Here is a 22569-nt window from a genome sequence, read left to right as displayed (position 1 = left end):
ACTGTAGTGCCATATAAGGGTTATTTGGCTTGGAACCCATTTTGGTATTATATGGGGGGGAAAATTGAAGGTTCTATGAATAACCATGCTCATACGGTTCTAAATGGAACCTGTATGGTTTCATAAATAACACTTTCCTAAGGTTCTATGAAGAATCATAAGAAAATGTTTCTATATAGCACCAAAAAAAGGATTCCGCTATGGTTACAACCCCAATAATTCCGCTATGGTTACAACCCCAAGAATTCCGCTATGGTTACAACCCCAAGAATTCCGCTATGGTTACAACCCCAAGGATTCCACTATGGTTACAACCCCAATAATTCCGCTATGGTTACAACCCCAAGAATTCCGCTATGGTTACAACCCCAAGGATTCCACTATGGTTACAACCCCAATAATTCCGCTATGGTTACAACCCCAATAATTCCGCTATGGTTACAACCCCAATAATTCCGCTATGGTTACAACCCCAAGGATTCCACAATGGTTACAACCCCAATAATTCCGCTATGGTTACAACCCCAAGAATTCCGCTATGGTTACAACCCCAAGGATTCCACTATGGTTACAACCCCAATAATTCCGCTATGGTTACAACCCCAATAATTCCGCTATGGTTACAACCTCAATAATTCCGCTATGGTTACAACCCCAAGGATTCCACAATGGTTACAACCCCAATAATTCCGCTATGGTTACAACCCCAAGGATTCCACTATGGTTACAACCCCAAGAATTCTGCTATGGTTACAACCCCAATAATTCTGCTATGGTTACAACCCCAATAATTCTGCTATGGTTACAACCCCAATAATTCCGCTATGGTTACAACCCCAAGAATTCTGCTATGGTTACAACCCCAAGGATTCCACAATGGTTACAACCCCAATAATTCCGCTATGGTTACAACCCCAAGAATTCCGCTATGGTTACAACCCCAAGAATTCCGCTATGGTTACAACCCCAATAATTCCGCTATGGTTACAACCCCAAGAATTCTGCTATGGTTACAACCCCAAGGATTCCACAATGGTTACAACCCCAAGGATTCCACTATGGTTACAACCCCAAGGATTCCGCTATGGTTACAACCCCAAGGATTCCACTATGGTTACAACCCCAAGGATTCCACTATGGTTACAACCCCAAGGATTCCACTATGGTTACAACCCCAAGGATTCCACTATGGTTACAACCCCAAGGATACCGCTATGGTTACAACCCCAAGGATTCCGCTATGGTTACAACCCCAAGGATTCCGCTATGGTTACAACCCCAAGGATTCTGCTATGGTTACAACCCCAAGGATTCCGCTATGGTTACAACCCCAAGGATTCCACTATGGTTACAACCCCAAGGATTCCACTATGGTTACAACCCCAAGGATTCCGCTATGGTTACAACCCCAAGGATTCCACTATGGTTACAACCCCAAGGATTCCACTATGGTTACAACCCCAAAGATTCCGCTATGGTTACAGCCCCAAGGATTCCACTATGGTTACAACCCCAAGGATTCCACTATGGTTACAACCCCAAGGATTCCGCTATGGTTACAACCCCAAGGATTGCACTATGGTTACAACCCCAAGGACTGCACTATGGTTACAACCCCAAGGATTCCGCTATGGTTACAACCCCAAGGATTGCACTATGGTTACAACCCCAAGGATTCCACTATGATTACAACCCCAAAGATTCCCCTATGGTTACAACCCCAAGGATTCCACTATGGTTACAACCCCAAGGACTGCACTATGGTTACAACCCTATTTGCTGCTAAATAGAACCCGTTTTATGATTCCTTATGGAACCTTTATGGAAGGTTCTTTGTAGAACCATACATGGTTTTAATTCTAGATTAATAGCCATATTATATTGTTAAACGTCCATAGGTGTTATTATTGTGTTTATTAGTAAGTTGAATCAGCTGTGTTAGCTCTGGAATTGCTGGTGTTCCCATGCAGAAAATGAAGAATTACTGATTTAGTCAACCATTCTCAATTACCATACGTGAGTTTTTCACAAGACACCATCACTGGCCATTGTCATATAGAGTACAACGTGTTTCTATGAACATTTCAGTCATTGAGCAGACGGAGCGACGTACAGTAGTTAGTGCATATATTTTCATATTTGTTCGTACTGATCCCCGGTGGAAATTGAACCCACAACCCTGGCATTGCAAGTGCCATGCGCTACCAACTAAGCCAAATAGGACTGTCATAGCATAACACAACAGATTAGATCAACTGGAATGACACTACCCTTCATCACTAAAATAGGAAACAATCATATTTTGAACTGAAAATAACCATTGAAGGCCTCAAAGGGTTATTTGGGACAATATGGTTCCATACTGAATAATCACCCAAAGAACCCTTGAGGAACCCTACTTTTTAGTGTGCACAGTATCCACTCAGGGCCTTCTTCTTACTGGCTCTCCTCTACAGTGCAGACCCAGATCGACCAAACACACGCAGACCATAAACATAGAGCACAGTAGGGAGGCCAGGCATGCTCCCCTGACATCTTGGCTGGAGTGTTGTAAGAGAAGACAGAAAAACTGTGTGTGTGTGTGTGTCTCTGTCGGTGGTCTCTGTGAAGTGTTGCCAGACTGGTCTGTACACATCAGATCTCCCTCTTCCCAAAACCAATCGAGAGTCAGGGAGGTGGAACTCAGAAAGCGAGAGAGAGAGAAAATCCTTTGATCTCTAACCATCTCTAACCATCAGAGCGTTGAGCTCATTAAAAGGCAGAGTGGTACCTGAGGTATTATTCAGCTCAGGGAGTGTTGTAATTATATTTCAAACATCTCTTCAGCCTGCCATTTCTACTCTTTAATGTCTCACAGACATTAGTTCACTGTTGGATCTCCAGCTATTCTGGCAACAACATCCAATAACAAACACATCTACAGTCTCTCTCTGCAAGAGTGGCCTAGATACGCAGTTCAAGTTCGATGTGAGGTGGTGGTTTGTATGTTTTTGCCTGATCAGCCCAGTGTGTGTCGGGAGGGGGGTCTCTCTGTGTCTGGGGGTGGGGGGTTGTGTGTGGGGTGTGTGTCTCTCTCTCTGTGTCTTGTGAGGACCTGACGCCCAGAACTCTGTTGGGCCCCACGGATGGACAAGGTGTCGCTGGGTACAGAGGGGACCTTGTGCATCACTCAGCGAACACTGAGGAGCACTGAGTGACAGGGGCTCGTCTATCAGCGTGTGTATGTGTGTGTGTGTGTGTGTGTGCATGCGCGGAAAGGCCGAGAGACTCAGTAGAGAAGTAGAGAAGGTGACAGCGGAGAGATGACAGACATGCAGAGACATACACTGATGATATCATACAAGCTCTAGGCATTGGTCTTCCCATGTACATAAACACTATTACAGCTTTTTAACAGCCAGCTAAACACCAACACACACACACAGTTATCCCTCATCACCATAATGAACTGTAGAAAGCATTGGAGAACACTTTTCACTTTACAGTGTTTTTCCCCTCATATATTTCCTAATTGTGAATAAAATGTATATGAATGGAAAAGCTGAGGTGGCACGAGTCAGACCCAACCCCTTTAATTGGAATCTGATGAAACCATCGCTACAGCAGAAGCCAAACAACAGGGCTGCCTGTTATTAAGACCTTATAAAAGTGATTTGAAGCCTTTTCCAATTCAAAGACTAAGCCTACCTCCCAACAGAACGCAGCCTAAGGTACCACTGACTCAGCATACAGACATGCGGATGGACGGACAAACTGACAGACAGGAGATCTAACTCACAGACACAAAAACAGGTCCTGTAGACATGAGCATCAACGGGGAGAAATAGGGGGGGGGGGGGGGGGGGTGCTGACATACATTCCTAACAAACAGGGGAGCACAGCGATAAGTACAGATGAGGGCCACAAGGCCACAGGTGACATATGTATACCTATATATATATATATACTGGAGACAGACAGGTTAGCAAATACAGACAGTACAGAAGAGAGATACCTAGAGGGGTAGTAGGGTTGAGACACATGTACAGTATAAGCAGAAGGAAACATCCATCAATACTATTCTGTAGCAGATCATGTTACAGACAAAGATACCGTGTCTAACTGAACAGAGTCTAACTGAACAGAGTCCAACTAAACAGTGTCTAACTGAACAGAGTCCAACTGAACAGTGTCTAACTGAACAGAGTACAACTGAACAGTGTCTAACTGAACAGAGTCCAACTGAACAGTGTCTAACTGAACAGTCTAACTGAACAGAGTCCAACTTAACAGAGTCCAACTGAACAGTGTCTAACTGAACAGTGTCTAACTGAACAGAGTCCAACTGAACAGTGTCTAACTGAACAGTGTCAAACTGAACAGAGTCCAACTGAACAGAGTCCAACTGAACAGTGTCTAACTGAACAGAGTCCAACTGAACACTTGCAGAAATTCAGTCACTGTTTTCATTTTAAGTTATCAGCGTACACCTGTAAATGCATGTAGGGGTTCAGTGTTTTCCACTGATCTGTATGAGCTGAGGATAGATTTCAGTCTGGAGTGAGTGTTGAAGCTCGAGATAGTCAACTATGAGGTTGAGATCTGTTGCTCTGCTCTCACCTCTGTGTTCTGACAAGAAAGGAGGAAATGAAACCTATCAGTGATGCAGCTCCTACTCCATTCCTATAGCCACTATCTCCTCCCCCTGTTCCCAAACCCCCCAAACTGAAGATACTGTGCAGTACACATAAAACACACACAATCAAACACACACACAGAAAGGTGGTGGCGGCAAGCTAATACCTAACAGATTTCAGCTCATCTGTAGCTTGTTATCACTGCAACAGCCTGACGCCTCAGAAAACAGTCATACTTCACACATACACCACACACTTCTCCTCTTTTTCTCCTTCGCTCTCCATCTTCAACTCTCTGTCTTTTTCCCTCTTTAAAAAACCTCACGACAGTAAAACATCTGCCAAATCGTTTAGAACCCTACAGTTACCAAAAAAATTACCCCAAATGTAAAGAACAACATTGTACATATGGAGATAAATATGCCACATTTACATCAACGCAATGCTCCAAAATAAGAACATCCTTGCCAAATCTAAGTAATAACCATTTGTTGTCAATGTGTCAAATATTGATTATCACAGCAAAACCCTCTGCCTTAAACTCAACTAAACTAACTATGCTCCTACATGCAGCTTTTAACCAACATCCACTGTCTTCCCACTGCAGTGTCCCACAGACACAAATAAACAGAGAAAGAGGGGTCACTCTCTGTGGGTCTGGGGCTTTGGGAACCAAACACTGGAGACTGGGGGGAGAGAGGAGGGGATCAGGGAGGGTGGGAGTCTATCGAGGGTTCTCCTCCTCCTCTCCCCTCCTCTTCAGTCTTCCTGTTTGTTTATCCAGTGGATTAAGAGTGTAAACATCTGGTCTGAGCCCTTCTTCTGGTCACACTATACTGGCACCCCATAGGCTAATGCCCCGTAATAGTGCGTGTGTGTGTGTGTGTGTGTGTGTGTGTGTGTGTGTGTGTGTGTGTGTGTGTGTGTGTGTGTGTGTGTGTGTGTGTGTGTGTGTGTGTCCACCTCCCTGTCTGTATGGTCCTCAGAGCTGACACCTGAGCCCAGGGATAATATTGATTCAACAGATAAGACAGCCTAACCAAGGAAATCCCAGACTAACCCAGACTATCCAAATACTAACCCAATACCAATTCAATATTAATGCAGAGTGTCCCTGATTATGGTCTGTCTGAGTGCTAACCACAACACCATTGACCCAGACGATGCCTCAGCCACCTACTTTGACTAGGGATAATGATGCTCATTGGGCACAGACGTCAGTTCAGCGTCTAGTTTTGATTTACATTAGGTTGAGTTGTTAATTAACATGAACTCAACGTGAAATCTACAACTAATATCACCCTATCATGTGATTTAGGTTAAAAGATGGGTGAAAAAAAGACCAAATGCCTTACGTTGAGGACTTTTTGCAAATCCAATCAGATTTCCACGTTGCTTCAACGACATCACATCGATTTTGGGGGTTGGAATTACGTGGAAACAACGATGAGTTAACCAGTTTTGCCTAATGGTAACCTCTGACCAACTCCAGGCTTGGGAAAAAACTCACAAAACATTCAACATGCAATTTCCTACATTCTCTGTAACCATAACATCCAATCACTTCTGGGAAATTGTACTCAATACAGATCCTCTGGATGCCTCAGCTACATGGCTTACATGCCAACATGTTCCTCCTCCATCACAGCTGTGTATGTAAAGACATTCTCTCATGGATGGGGCTTCTCATAGACATAACCCCAATCTAGCTGTATTATTTCAGTGCTTAGACAGGAAAATAAATATTTAAATAGTGTGAGAAGGAGATACTAAGGCAGAGAGAGAGAGAGAGAGAGAGAGAGAGAGAGAGAGAGAGAGACTGGTGAAAAGTAGGCTGTGTGTGAGGGAGTGCTCAAGGCTCTTCTATCTGACTGTATCATCTGTAGGTACAAATTGTGCCCCAAGCCAAGCAGTGTTAGTAGTTAGTGTGTTAAGGGCTGGCTGGAGGAGTGTTATTCTGAGCTCAGGGTGAGGGATGAGGGGGTGATGGGAGAGGGGCAGAGGAGGGGGACACATCTGATGCCCATTAGACCCCCGTAGCCACACTATGGTGAAACACTCACATCCCTTCTCTCATTGTCTCCACCTCATGCCTCTCATCGCTACATCTCTAACCCACCTTCTGCCTCCATCTGACAGGTTCACACACAATGTAAAAATAAATATTGTAAGGCAATCAGCTGCAATAGGATTGTAAGTTTGCTTAACATTTGGTGATATATTAGAACCAACATACATTCTCTGGTTGAATTGTATGATCACTCAATTTTGAAATGTAGGTTAAGTGAAGATACAATTCAACTTGAGAATGTATTCTACATTATTTGCATATTTCTCAGAGGCCTTGCCAAGATTGATTATTGAGCTACCTAAATCATATGAACTGGAACAGACATCTCACTATTGGGTACAATAAGTCCAATAACTAACACATTTCATTATTTTAGAAACATGTATGATATTTATCGCTGTGTGGCATAAGTTTAATCAACTATGGTGGGAAGTATGATAATGATGGGTGTAGTTTTGAGGGATTTTGAGCAAACATGAATTTGTAATTTTACTCAACAAGCTTGTTGATATTCAGCTCACTTTGAGCAGAGTTTGCTGAGTAAACAAACTTGAACACATTAGCTCAAATTCTTGTCCTTTTAAAGTAAACTCAACTCACAGTAGAACGCTGTTTAAGCAATTGGTTATATTGGCTCTTTATATAGTGTACACACACAGAGACACACACACACACACCACACCACACACACACACACACACACACACACACACACACACACACACACACACACACACACACACACACACACACACACACACACACACACACACACACACACACACACACACACACACACACACACACACACACACAGTCTTGTATAACTAACCTTGTGGGGACAGACAATTCAGTCCCATTCAAGATCCTATTTTCCCTAACCCTAAACCTAACCCTAACCCTAAACCTAACCCTAGCTCCTAACCATAAACTTAATTCTAAAACGAATTCTAACCTTAACCCTAAACCCCATAGAAATAGCATTTGCTCTTGTGGGGACTAACCAAATGTCCCCAGTTGGTCAAATGTTTGTTAGTTTACTATTCTTGATAAACACGTGCACACACTCATACACACATACACTAAAGTTATTACACTACTAAAAGACTTCCCAGGCCAGTGTTCCTTGTTTTAGCACTGCTGTATATTATTGCTGTGTGCCAAGAATGGCAGGAATCTGGGTCTACACACAAATCAACCCTCCCACCTCCTCCTCCATCTTTTCCACATTGTCTGGACTACCCACCCCCTCCTCTGTGCACGGACCCACAGGGGACCCACTTGGCTGCCACCATTATCTGTGTCCACCTGCCCCACCACAGATGTCCGTGACACATGAAAGCCCTGTATTTTCTGCCCACGTGTCCTTTACCATCTCCGGGCCTGTCATATATAACCGACCACAGAATCATACACACACAAGTAAGCAAACTTGCACGCACACACAGACACACAGGAAAATAACAATTTCACCCAGAAAAACAAGTGCTGTGTATCATCCCCAGAGCTGTTCTTTCCTAATTAGATCCTATTTACAGGGAAGATCTCAACTGCATTCTCCTTAGGTCTTCTCTCCTCGTCTCCTTCTCAAAACCCATTGGTTGAGAATGCCAGAGGTCCCTCCCCTCTGAGCTTCTCCTCCAATGGGTTTTGAGAAGGAGAAGAGAAGAAAGGCGAGAGGACGCAAGGAGAATGCAAACGAGGTTCTTCCACAGTGTATGGAGACTGTGAATCTCTATGGGGTCTATTATGGCTACTTGAGTCTATGGGACAGAAGTCAGGTGTTTGTCTTGGCTGGTGACACAATACTCTGGGTTACTACTAACTGGTATGGACCTGGTCTTTCTATGGCATTATATGGTGAAGCTCTACACTGAGTATGTGTGAGGGAGTGCCTGTGTGTCTGTTTGACAGAGAGAGTAATGTACACATTGAAGGGGCGTTGGGCCTGCCCTCAACTCCTAAGCTCGTTTTTTTGCTTCTTAAAAACCCATTTAGACATTCTATGTCTAAGACCTCACATAGTGTTGTTTGACCTCGGTGTTGTGAAGGTCCTCAGTGGAGACATAAGTTGTCCCTGTGGATTCTGAGGTAGAGCTGTAGTACATTCGTCACACCACTGCCAGGGCTCTGTCTGAAGGGATCCACTGGACACTGACACGCACGCACGCACGCACGCACGCACGCACGCACGCACGCACGCACGCACGCACGCACACACACACACACACACACACACACACACACACACACACACACACACACACACACACACACACAGGAACATATTTTTTATCAGTCGTCTCAGGATGCTTATCTGACAGGGTCACACGATCCCCCTGTAGAGCCAACCAGAAAAGGGTAGAGAGGGAGAGAGGGGGGGAGAGGGTGACCTCAGCATCCCAGACCTCAATCAACCCCTTGCCAGAAGGACAGCCTAGGACACTGTAAACTTCGCCAATGACTTTCACAGTGGAGTGAGGTTTCACCCAAAACTCAGTCGAAACCTTACTGGTTCACACACAGTGGTCATAAAACAACCTAAACCTGGCATTATGGGGGAATTAGGGCTGAATTGGGAATGGCTGGTATGGAGGGCCGTGAAATTGGACAGGCATGTGATGATACGGACAGGCATGTGATGACCCAATAAAATGGTACATCATCTGTCAAATGTTCTAGTGCTTCCCAACAAGGTGGGTCAGAACCAGGCCACTTCTGGAGGGTCTAGGGGGGTACTGGAATGCCCAGTCCAGTCCAGGCTAGTCTTGCCAGACCCTGCTGAGAAGGTCTCCCTCCTCCTCTCTCTCTCTGTAATGAAGAAATTACCCTCGTTAACACTAGTAGGCAGGCAGTCTCCCTGGCCCCTGAACCAGCTGACTCTCACTATCAGTGGCAGGCAGCACCCCATGTTGAGCTACTCTCTTAATTAACACACACGTGGCCTGTATGGAGTATTGGCTCAAGTATAAGTTAACGGCGGCCTATGTAATCGCCAGGAGTGCTGAGGTAATGATCGCAGTGTGTGTGTGTGTGTGTGTGTGTGTGTGTGTGTGTGTGTGTGTGTGTGTGTGTGTGTGTGTGTGTGTGTGTGTGTGTGTGCGTGTGTGTGTGCGCGCTTATATGTGTGCGCGCATTCGTGCATCTGTATACAAATATCAATAACTAAACTCAGCAATAAAAGAAACGACCATGTCTTTCAAAGATAATTGGTAAAAATGCGAATAACTTCACAGATCTTCATTGTAAATGTTTTAAACACTGTTTCCCATGCTTAATGGGAAACAGTGAACAAGCACCTGTGGAACGGTCGTTTAGACACTAACAGCTTACAGATGGTAGGCAATTAAGGTCACAGTTATGAAACCTTAGGACACTAAAGAGGTATTTCTACTGACTCTGAAAAACACCAAAAGAAAGATGCCCAGGGTCCCTGTTCACCTGCATGAACATGCCTTAGGCATGCTGCAAGGAGGCATGAGGTCTGCAGATGTGGCTAGGGCAATACATTGCAATGTTCGTACTGTGAAACGCCTAAGACAGAGCTACAGGGAGACAGGATGGACAGTTGATCATCCTCGCAGTGGCAGACCACATGTGACAACACCTGCACAGGATCAGTACATCCGAACATCACACCTGCGGGACAGGTACAGGATGGCAACATCAACTACCCGAGTTACACCAGGAACGCACAATCCCTCCATCAGTGCTCAGACTGTCCGCAATAGGCTGAGAGAGGCTGGACTGAGGGCTAGTAGGAATGTTGTAAGGCAGGTCCTCACCAGACAACACCGGCAACAACGTCACCTATGGGCACAAACCCACCGTCGCTGGACCAGACAGGACTGGCAAAACGTGCTCTTCACTGACGAGTCGTGGTTTTGGTTTTGATGGTCGGAGGAGGAGATGGCCGCCGTTATACGGGTCTCCTAACCAATTGTGCTATTATGTGGGGGGTTTTCGCGATATTTGTAAATGATTTTGTACATAATGTTTCTGCAACCGTATCTTACGGAAGGAAAGAGCTTCTGGATATCAGGAGAGCGATCACTCACCTCGGATTAGACAAAGATTTCTTCAACAACAACAACAACAAGCAGGACGATATTCTCCAAACACCCACAGGACAGACATCCCAATTATTCGCAAAAGGAAGCGACGCAGAGGAAGAAGAGCCGGATACCTCGTCCGGACCCGCAGAAGGCAACTTGGAAAGCTGCCGTTACCGTCAATATTACTCGCCAACGTGCAATCATTGGACAATAAACTAGACGAGGTACGATCACGAATATCCTACCAACGGGACATCAAAAACTGTAATATCCTATGCTTCACAGAAATGTGGCTGAATGAAGACATGGATAATCAGCTAGCGGGATACACGCTGCACCAGCAGGATAGAACAGAACACTCCGGTAAGACGAGGGGGGGCGGTCTGTGCATATTTGTAAACAACAGCTGGTGCACGAAATCTAAGGAAGTCTCTAGATTTTGCTCGCCTGAAGTAGAGTATATTGTGATAAACTGCAGGCCACGCTACTTGTCTAGAGAGTTCTCAGCTATACTTTTCGTGGCTGTTTATTTACCACCACAGACAGATGCTGGCACTAAGACCGCACTCAGTCAGGTGTATGAGGAAATAAGCAAACAGGAAACCATTCACCCAGAGGTGGCGCTCTTAGTGGCTGGAGACTTTGATGCAGGGAAACTAAATTAAATGTACAACCAGAGGGAAAGAAATTATAGATCACCTGTACTCCACACACAGAGATGCGTACAAAGCTCTCCTTCGCCCTCCATTTGGTAAATCCAACCACAACTCTATCCTCCTGATTCCTGCTTACAAGCAAAAATTAAAGCAGGAAGCACCAGTGACTCAGTCTATAAAAAAATGGTCAGATGAAGCAGATGCTAAACTACAGGACTGCTTTGCTATCACAAACTGGAACATGTTCTGGGACTCTTCCGATGACATTGAGGAATACACCACATCAGTCACTGGCTTTATTAATAAGTGCATTGAGAACGTCGTCCCCACAGTGACTGTACGTACATACCTCAACCAGAAGCCATGGATTACAGGCAACATTCGCACTGAGCTAAAGGGTAGAGCTGCCGCTTTCAAGGCGTGGGACTCTAACCCGGAAGCTTACAAGAAATCCCGCTATGCCCTGCGACGAACCATCAAGCAGGCAAAGCGCCAATACAGGGCTAAGATTGAATTATACTACACCGGCTCCGACGCTCATCGGATGTGGCAGGGCATGCAAACTATTACAGACTACAAAGGGAAGCACAGCCGTGAGCTGCCCAGTGACAACAGCCTACCAGACGAGCTAAATCACTTCTATGCTCGCTTCGAGGCAAGCAACACTAAGGAATGCATGAGAGCATCAGCTGTTCCGGACGACTGTGTGATCACGCTCTCCATAGCCGACGTGAGTAAGACCTTTAAACAGGTCAACATACACAAGACAAGACGGATTGCCAGGACGTGTGCTGACCAACTGACAGGTGTCTTCACTGACATTTTCAACATGTCCCTGATTGAGTCTGTAATACCAACATGCTTGAAGCAGACCACCATTGTCCCTGTGCCCAAGAACACAAAGGCAACCTGCCTAAATGACTACAGACCCGTAGCACTCACGTCCGTAGCCATGAAGTGCTTTAAAAGGCTGGTAATGGCACACAACACCATCATCCCAGAAACCCTAGACCCACTCAAATTTGCATACCGCCCAAACAGATCCACAGATGATGCAATCTCTATTGCACTCCACACTGCCCTTTCCCACCTGAACAAAAGGAACACCTATGTGAGAATGCTGTTCATTGACTACAGCTCAGCGTTCAACACCATAGTACCCTCAAAGCTCATCACCAAGCTAAGGATCCTGGGACTAAACACCTCCCTCTGCAACTGGATCCTGGACTTCCTGACAGGCAGCCCCCAGGTGGTGAGGGTAGGTAGCAACACATCTGGCACGCTGATCCTCAATACTGGAGCTCCCCAGGGGTGCGTGCTCAGTCCTCTCCTGTACTCCCTGTTCACCCACGACTGCATGGCCAGGCACAACTCCCAAACCATCATTAAGTTTGATGACGACACAACAGTGGTAGGCCTGATCACCGACAACGACGAAACAGCCTATAGGGAGGAGGTCTGAGACCTGGCCTGGTGGTGCCAGAATAACAACCTATCCCTCAACGAACCAAGACCAAGGAGATTATTGTGGACTACAGGAAAAGGAGCACCGAGCACGTCCCCATTCTCATCGACGGGGCTGTAGTGGAGCAGGTTGAGAGGTTGAGCAGGTTCAAATTCCTTGGTGTCCACATCAACAACAAACTAGATTGGCCCAAACACACCAAGACAGTCGTGAAGAGGGCATGACAAAGCCTATTCATCCTCAGGAAACTAAAAAGATTTGGCATTGTTCCTGAGATCCTCAAAATGTTCTACAGCTGGAACTATTTGCATTGTGACCCCCCCCCCCCAACCCCTCTTTTACGCTGCTGCTACTCTCTGTTAATCTTATATGCATAGTCACTTTAACTATACATTCATGTACATACTACCTAAATGGCCCGACCAACCAGTGCTCCCGCACATTAGCTAACCGGGCTATCGGCATTGTGTCCCACCACCCGCCAACCCCTCTTTTTTACGCTTCTGCTACTCTCTGTTCATCATACATGCATAGTCACTTTAACGAAACCTACATGTACATACTACCTCAATAAGCCTGACTAACAGGTGTCTGTATATAACTTGCTACTCTTTTTTCAAATGTCTTTTTACTGTTGTTTCATTTCTTTACTTACCTACACACACACTTTTTATTTCCTTTTTTTTTGTCCCACACCATTGGTTAGAGCCTGTAAGTAAGCAATTCACTGTAAGGTCTACTACACCTGTTGTATGCATGTGACAAATGAACTTTAATTTGATTTGCGTTTATCGTCGAAGGAATGAGCCTGTACTCTGGAGTGGGATCGATTTGGAGGTGGCGGGTCCGTCATGGTCTGGGGCAGTGTGTCACAGCATCATCGGACTGAGCTTGTTGTCATTGCAGGCAATCTCAACGCTATGTGTTGCAGGGAAGACATCCTCCTCCCTCATGTGGTACCCTTCCTGCAGGCTCATCCTGACATGACCCTCCAGCATGACAATGCCACCAGCCATACTGCTCATTATGTGCTTGATTTTCTGCAAGACAGGAATATCAGTGTTGGCCAGCGAAGAGCCCTCTTTCTCAATCCCATTGAGCACGTCAGGGACCTGTTGGATCGGAGGGTGAGGGCTAGGGCCATTCCACCCAGAAATGTCCGGGAACTTGCAGGTGCCTTGGTGGAAGAGTGGGGTAACATCTCAGAGCAAGAACTGGCATATCTGGTGCAGTCCATGAAGAGGAGAGGAGATGCACTGCAGTACTTAATGCAGCTGGTGGCCACACCAGATCCTGACTGTTACTTTTGATTTTGAACCACCCTTTGTTCAGGGACACATTATTCCATTTCTGTTGGTCACATGTCTGCGTAACATGTTCAGTTTATGTCTCAATTGTTGAATATTGCTGTGTTCATACAACTATTTACACATGTTAAGTTTGCTGAAAATATACGCAGTTGACAGCGAGAGGACGTTTCTTTTTTTGCTGAGTTTATATCAAATGCAGCGGGCGTTGTTGCTCTTGGCACTTCCTGTCAACAGCTCCAGGGTGGAATGAATTGATTGCTGAGACAATTTTTTATTATACCTTTATTTAACTAGGCAAGTCAGTGAGGAATAAATTATTTATTTACAATGACGGCCTAACAGTGGGTTAACTGCCTTGGTCAGGGGCAGAACAACAGATTTTTACATTGTCAGCTCTGGGATTTGATCTAGCAACCTTTTGGTTACTGGCCCATTGCTCTAACCACTAGGCTACCGGCCGCCCCAGAAAGCGTGGGGTGATGGGAACCTCCTCTGAGAGCGTTCACAGCGCATGAGGAACAAAGTCCGTGTCCCAACAAAGTCCGTGTCCAAATGCAGCCTGCAGTGGGGGGGATTGTTCACCGCGACGCACATCATTGTGAGCGACACTAACTTTGTTCCCCGTGCGCTGTGAACGCTCTCAGAGGGGGTTCCCATCACCCCATGCTTTCTCCTGCTCACCTTTCACTGGCCCCACAGCCACACAACTATGGATCTCTAGTGCGAAGACATGGGTAGACACATGTATATACACACACATTACACTAACTGACTAACACACACACACACACACGCACAGAGACAACATACAGACAGACTCTAAGTTAATTCCTCATCCAATCTAATTCTACAATACTCAACATTACACCCACATACGTAGCCTCACCCAGACCAACACACTGAGACCACAGGACCTTCCTTCCACTCTACCAATCCTCTGTTTCATTTGCCAAAAGGCAAGAATAATATTCTCGGCTTCCTGTGTTTACTTCACTGAACATCAGCCAATAGGAGAAATCAGAGAATTAGATGTGACATTCAATCAATGTGATTACAGTAGTATGGGGGGTAATGTACAGGACCCCCTTGCATTTAGACATTCTTATCAATACTACTACCCCCCGAAACCTCCCTCCAGCTCCCCAGACCCCCAGTACCATAGCCCAAGGAGACCCCCAGGACCACGGCCCTGCGACCCCGGTTGAAACTGTAGCCCTGTTCACTAACTCTCTCACCGGGTCAACTAGCCACGGCAGAAAGGGCCAACCCCACCAGCAGTCAGAAAATATACAAACCCCACTCACTCCTCACAGTGAATGCAGGGATTGCTGTAGGTTGAAAGCCTAAAGTAAATACTCCTCCCTCCTCCTCAAACTCCAGACCTATTTTTCTCAAATGTTCTCCCTCCTTCTTTCTTTGCCTGCACTATGGGCCAAGCAGGACCTCTTGCTCTCTCTTTCTCTCCAATGAAATATGATGAAATATGCAGAGGTCTGAGCTGTTTACCCAAGACTAGGAGAGGGAGAGCCTTTTATGAAGAAACCGAGAGCCGACATCAAATCCCTGGCATCCATCACCTTTAAAGAATAAGTTGCACCTAAACAGGAACTAATCCCTTTAAAAAGGTCTATGTGGCATCGATACGAGTCCGAAACAGTTATTCTAGTGTAAAAATTTACTACAAAGTGTAAATAGGATAATTTTGGTTATAAAGTCATTCTCATCCAAAACAGAGTTTGGATCCTCAGTGATGTCAAGATATCATACCCCCTTTTGCCAAGCTCCACGTGCAAATTGCCCCTCTTCCCACTTCGGTTCCCTTCATTGAGGGGAATCGATTAATCTGGCCCTTGAAAGAAAAGAGATACCGTTCGTTATCATTTGATAATAGTAGCGAGGCAGGCTAGCTAGCTAGCTACATGCTAGCTAACGTTAGACTACAAGTTGGATTTGCAAGTTAGTTCGTAGCTCATACAAATATATTCTGTATTTTATAGGGCAAAACTAAATAATGGATTCAGCTATGGTGGTAGCTAACTCATGTCTGAGTCTGACTAAAACAGTGAACTAGGAGCAACAAACTGTAATGGCGTCACCAGCCTAAATCTAATCCAATCTGGAGCTACAGTCAGTCTACATCTGTAAAGCATAGAATTAGGGTTTCCACTAGTTAACACAGCCACAAAGTCTATAACAAAAAAAAGATTTGATTAAGATTAGGGTTAGGCATAAGGTTAACAGTGTGGTTAAGGGTTAAGGTTAGGGGATAGTAACATTAGTAGTCTCTAAAAAAATAATACTTTTAGGAAAACGTTTTTTATGTTTAGCTCACATAATTTCCTTTAAATGTTAACATTAAGGTTTTTGTAATATAATAAATCAAATCAAATTCAAATCAAATTTATTTATATAGCCCTTCGTACATCAGCTGATATCTCAAAGTGCTGTACAGAAACCCAGCCTAAAACCCCAAACAGCAAGCAATGCAGGTGTAGAAGCATGTTGGCTAAAACATAGGAAGAAACCTAGAGAGGAACCAGGCTATGAGGGGTGGCCAGTCCTCTTCCGGCTGTGCCGGGTGGAGATTATAACAGAACATGGCCAAGATGTTCAAATGTTCATAAATGACCAGCATGGTCAAATAATAGGTCTGGGACAGGTAGCACGTCCGGTGAACAGGTCAGGATTCCATAGCCACAGGCAGAACAGTTTAAACTGGAGCAGCAGCACGGCCAGGTGGACTGGGGACAGCAAGGAGTCATCATGCCAGGTAGTCCTGAGGCATGGTCCTAGGGCTCAGGTCCTCCGAGAGAGAGAAAGAAAGAGAGAATTAGAGAGAGCATACCGAAAATTCACACAGGACACCGGATAAGACAGGAGAAGTACTCCAGATATAATAAACTGACCCTAGCCCCCCGACACATAAACTACTGCAGCATAAATACTGGAGGCTTCCAAGCTTTTTTATAATTGAGGAGGAGTACCAAGATGGCTGCATGATGGTTTCAATACAGTGTCCTCAGTAATCCAGCGTTCATACACATCACTGATTTATACACATATACAATACACACGCACACACACACAATCAAAAATACAGTTGACACACAGAGACTTATGCTGTAATGTATAGTGTGTATATAGACAAACAGACTTGCACAGACAATCTCTCTCTGACACACACCAACACACAGACACACACATTGCTAGCCCTCCTTGTATCCTCCTTCCATCGCTATACCACCATCCTCTTCATTCATGCATTCATCAATCCCTCTCTTTTCCCTAACATTCCCTTAACACACACACAGTCCTCCTATAGAGCCAGGCCTGTAGAGGCCTGCCACACTGACCCAGCTGTTCTCTACGGTGCTGCTTTAGTTTGTTAAATGCTGCAGCTCAGCTGGACCCTAATGGTTCCACAGACAATGATCTACAGAGAGGTTAAAGAAACAGACCAAGAGATGAGTCTATCAGAGTGTGTGTGTGTGTGTGTGTGTGTGTGTGTGTGTGTGTGTGTGTGTGTGTGTGTGTGTGTGTGTGTGTGTGTGTGTGTGTGTGTGTGTGTGTGTGTGTGTGTGTGTGTGTGTGTGTGTGAAATTAGTTAATGGACATGACTCCAAACAGAACAGCTAAACGCATTGGAAAGCCCAGAGTTAGCCCTTAGTGACTTGGATAGATCAACACAGTACAGTAACTGTAGCTTATCAGAACCAAATCTAAACACTGAAAACACCTCAACATCAGATCACTCTCCACTCAATACGGAACCTGGCCATCACAGACCGAAAAGCCCAGACCCCGACCAGATGAGACAGTATGGGGAGAGGAGCAAGGGAAACGGGGGGAGAAAGGCATGTTACCTAATTAGAGGCCGTGTATAGCTCTCAGTGATAGTCACCAATGGACAGGAGGAAGCCACGGGTCTCTCATGACGGTAATGTGTAATCATTACTTCCCAGTCACACTGACATGCCCTTACTGGGACTGGGAGATATTGGGGGTGCTGGGAGTAGAGGGGGTCTGAGGAGTAGAGGGGGTCTGAGGAGAGGCATTACAAAAACCCTCTGGTTCCACATCAAATGATCTGTCCTGACAAGAAATATGTTTTCCTCAACATCACTTCATTGTAATTTCCTTTATAGGCATAAAGAAAAACATAATAGGTTTGCCAGAGTCCGGAGAGTTTCCATAGGTCTGACAGGTGCAACTTTTTCTCGGGCACTTTCGTTCTCTCTTATATTTTCCCAGCCTCCCCTCTCCTCTCTCACACATCTCATGTGTTCCTCTCCCTCTCTCCACTCCTCTGTCGGTGCTGTGTGATCTGACGGCATTGTCGTCTGGGAGCTGTAACTTCAGAGTGCTGCGGCAGAGGTGGCAGACATGGTGACACTTTATCAGGGCTCAGACACCAGACACACACGTGTGAGAGCGTCACAGAGTGTGATAAGAGAAGAGATGACTGCGCTGAGGTGTTGGGCGTCTAGCAGATAGCTAGCTACCTGCTACTGTCATCATTCCTGCATAGCAGCAGCAAGGCAGCCATCTTGTTTTTTGAGATACTGGAACACACAGACATTGTTGATGGACATTCTAGGACAATCCACCACTCAATGGTAGACAGTCTATATTATAAACTGGGTGGTTCGAGCTCTATATCAGACCGTATAGCAAGGGTATGATAAAACATATATTTTTACTGCTTTAATTATGTTGGTAACCAGTTTAAACCCGTAATAAGGCACCTCTGGGCCTAAGAACAGCCCTTAGCTGTGATATATTGGCCATATACCACATCCCTTCGGGCTTTATTGCTTAATTAGAACAACTCCTCAGACTTTCTTGAGCTTCTGCTTTCCTAAAGTGATTCCATAATGACAATTTTCATGGATACACACTCTAAAACACACTCCTGGAGTTGAGCTGAGAGGCAATGCCAGCAGTCCACTCCAATTCTGTCAACCTCTGTCATACACCAAAAGGTTTTACTCCGTATTTCACTCTCGGAGCTGTACAGTATGCTGTTAATTGGTGTGATGAGCCAACCTGATTGGTTTCTGAGACCCCTTTTTCTGCCTTATGTTTCTAGATTATTGCAGAAGTCTGGGAACTAGAGAGAGAGGGATGGAAACACCCAACATTCCAGCCTCTGGATCACCAGACAATGACAGATTATTCAGCTTCTTCTCAATCCCCTCTCAACAACATCTGGGAAACACTGTAAAAACATAATGAATTAAAACAAACAGCCTCTCCATCTGCAGTACTCTGGAAACAAATTGAATCCTTTCAAAGTGGATGAAGATGAGGAGCCCTGTGTTTATGTGTGTATTTGTGCTTGTGTACATGTGAGCAAGAGAGAGGTGTGTGTGTGTGTGTGTGTGTGTGTGTGTGTGTGTGTGTGTGTGTGTGTGTGCGTGCGTGCAACTGTTTGTGTCAGTGCATTTGAGCGTGTACAGGCTTATTTACCCTGCTGAGGTCTACATATCCCTGATGGGGCAGAGGAGGGGGAGGATGGGGAGAAGGGAGGACATGGTAGAAGGTGAAGAGACAGAGGGCCAGGGGGCTGGGGGTCTCCATCTACAAACACTCACCAGCACACACAGAACAGACCTGGGGCTACAATGACACCCCCTGAGACCCCTAGTACACACCCGGCCCCTAGACCCCCATCCCCGGGGACCCAGACCCACTTTAAGAGCACACCACCAGGGGTTCCCCACTTCACATCACAAACACTGCCTTGAGTCAATACCAGCTACATTTTACAAGTCAGTCAGATGTGCCATTTTTTCAGCAACAGGATAAAGAAAACATGTGCATAATTATTTTCTATTGAAAACATCTAGTCCAACAGGAGGAAATCCCGTTTGACTTTTATCACTAATGCTTGCAGACCCACTGGGACTGGAGAAGGGCCATGTTTGTGAACACTGACCAGGAAATTACAACTCTATGTTCCCGCCAAATCAAGCATCTACATATACAGGCAGCCTGAGATGACAAAGATACTCAGGGGTATCACACGTTCAAGGCATGTGCAACCATAATTCCACATTTCTAACCTTGTGAGATTGATTTATCCCACTCTAGTCTATGAGCCGCAGATAAAACAGCAGTTGAATGTAAGTGGTTAGACAATACATTATGAATCCATATATTGTCATAGTTGAGTGTGCGAAGACAGAGCCTAGAGGTTTCCGTCTCGAACAGCAGTGTCCGCTCGCTCTATAAAACTTAATTGCGGCGCAGGAATGAAATAAACGTCTCGCGCGCCACGGTGTGCCAGACCGCAAGGAGGTGAAAATACACCAAAAATCCCTTCAGGGAGAAAGGTCGGCGATGTATCCACGTTAAAACCAACAAACTAAATGTGGGGCTTCGACTAACCGCTCGCTGCCTACAGTAGACCACAATCAACCATATTTAAACAATCATTTCCCACCTTGACAAGACCCTCCAAGAAGCCTGTGCGTGGGATGTAGGTTATAACACTGAGGAATTAAAATATTTAACTCATCCACATTATATAAAACAGGCCTGTGCATTAAAAACACTCAGAAGCTAAATTTGTAGCTATAATATACCTATAGAATATTGTATTTTTTTTGTATCTAGGCCTATTTATTTTTTTCAATGTTCTCAAAAATCTTACACATTACACTCATGTTCTCATGAACTGAACAATAGAACATACTGTATTTCTTATTGTCCAATACATTATGTAGATTACAATGAATTCAACAGCACATAGAATATAATTTCATTAACACCAATATATTTAATTGCCTTTATCCCATTGTCTGAATTGTTCAAGCATAGGCCTATAATACTCTATAATATTATTTGCAACACACCTTTAAGAAATTCATACTGTTGCCCACAATTGGGCTCACACGCTTTGAATGGCTCTGCTCTGTGGAGAGCCCTGGCGTCTGTGATGTGTCTTGTCGAAAACACAGGCGAACACAAACACAAACACACACTAGCCTACATTCTTCAACTTTGAGGTGCTTACATGGGAGTGGGTAGCCTAATAATGGATACAAAGCAATAGGCTATAATTCACATACACGCCCTGGAAAAAGTAATGCACATGTTCAAACACCTTGTGCGCATTCTGTCAAAATCTATTTTCAAATGATGACACATAGTTGAATATGAATAGACTATTAGGCAAAATAATAATTTAATTATTCCCCAGTTGTAAGCCTAGATCGGTCAAAACGTTCCTCCCCATCCGGGTCTTAGACGTTGTTGAAATAATAAAACATTTGAAAATAAGAAAAATAATCAATATAGCTGACCAGAAAACATAAATGTGATCAAATGAATGTATTTGAATGTATTTTACCTTTGTATGAAAGTCTGAGTCGTGGTACGTTCATCTTGGTAGCTGAGACTGTTGTTAGAAGAAGAGCAAACCGAATCATCCGCTGGCAGAAATATGATAATTCCTTCATCCTTGGAAATGTCCTTTTGAATTTCGATAGATCTTTGAGTTTGGGAAGTTTTGCAATTCACCTCTGTAACAAACGAATATTTAAATTCAAAATTATTGTAGCACTATATTTTCATAAGTTATAAAACTGTCTGTCATAAACGTGAAGGACTCAGTCACTCCTGTATCTAGACTCCGTCCATAATCTTCTCAGATATTAGTTTGTTCCGGGTCCACCACTCTCTCTGTGCCGGGCTTGACAGCGTGGGTTTGTTTCTACCTCTGAACAGACTTCGCTACACAACCCCGCCTTTCTCTGGAGGAGCAAGAGAACAGAGAAGCAGCCAGCAAAGAGAAGCGTTCCAAGCGACCCGCCTCTCGCCAGACACGCTCTCAACGAACATGCTCATCGGAGAGTCCACTTTACACACTATGTGATAAATAAGTTTGTTACATTATTTTGTCGATGAGGGGCTGTAATTGAGTAAACCCTGCGTCTGTTTAGGTATTTTAACCTGACATGGAGTGAAACGAATAAATTATCAAGGTCTGTGCGCAAGAAGTACTATTGGATATTTGGGGCAAAGTGATGCAATCTCAAGAAGACCTTAAAGGATTTACATTTAACTGAAAAACATATTGAACAAAGTAACAATTAGTGGTGTAAAAAGTACCCAATTGTCATACTTAAGTAAAAGTAAAGATACCCTCATAGAAAAGGACTCAAGTAAAAGTGAAAGTCACCAAGAAAAATAATACTTGAGTAAAAGTTTAAAAGTATCTGATTTTAAATATACTTAAGTATCAAAAGTTAATGTAATTGCTCAAATATACTTATGTATCAAAAGTAAAAGTAAAACTATAAAGCATTTCAAATTGCTTATAATAAGAAGATCAGACGGCGCAATTTTCAATAGATTTTTTAAATGTACAGATATCCAGGGACACACTACAA

General features: G+C 44.5%; 1 protein-coding gene across 1 annotated transcript in view; it reads right to left on the bottom strand.

Annotated features, from left to right (window-relative positions):
* The window catches only part of sema3g (semaphorin 3G), a 60008-nt gene extending 37960 nt beyond the window's left edge, over positions 1–22048 (bottom strand). The window contains exon 1 of the mRNA XM_036947322.2: positions 21528–22048. Within this exon, the coding sequence (XP_036803217.2) occupies positions 21528–21636 (109 nt within the window). The 5' untranslated portion in view covers positions 21637–22048. The remainder of the gene's footprint in view (positions 1–21527) is intronic.
* Positions 22049–22569: the final 521 nt, after the last annotated feature.

This window comes from Oncorhynchus mykiss, chromosome 16 (assembly GCF_057628025.1).
Source record: "Oncorhynchus mykiss isolate SJ-2025 chromosome 16, ASM5762802v1, whole genome shotgun sequence".
NCBI lineage: Eukaryota > Metazoa > Chordata > Actinopteri > Salmoniformes > Salmonidae > Oncorhynchus > Oncorhynchus mykiss.
The sequence above is the reverse complement of the archived record's forward strand: the minus strand, read 5'-3'. Positions and strand labels throughout refer to the sequence as shown.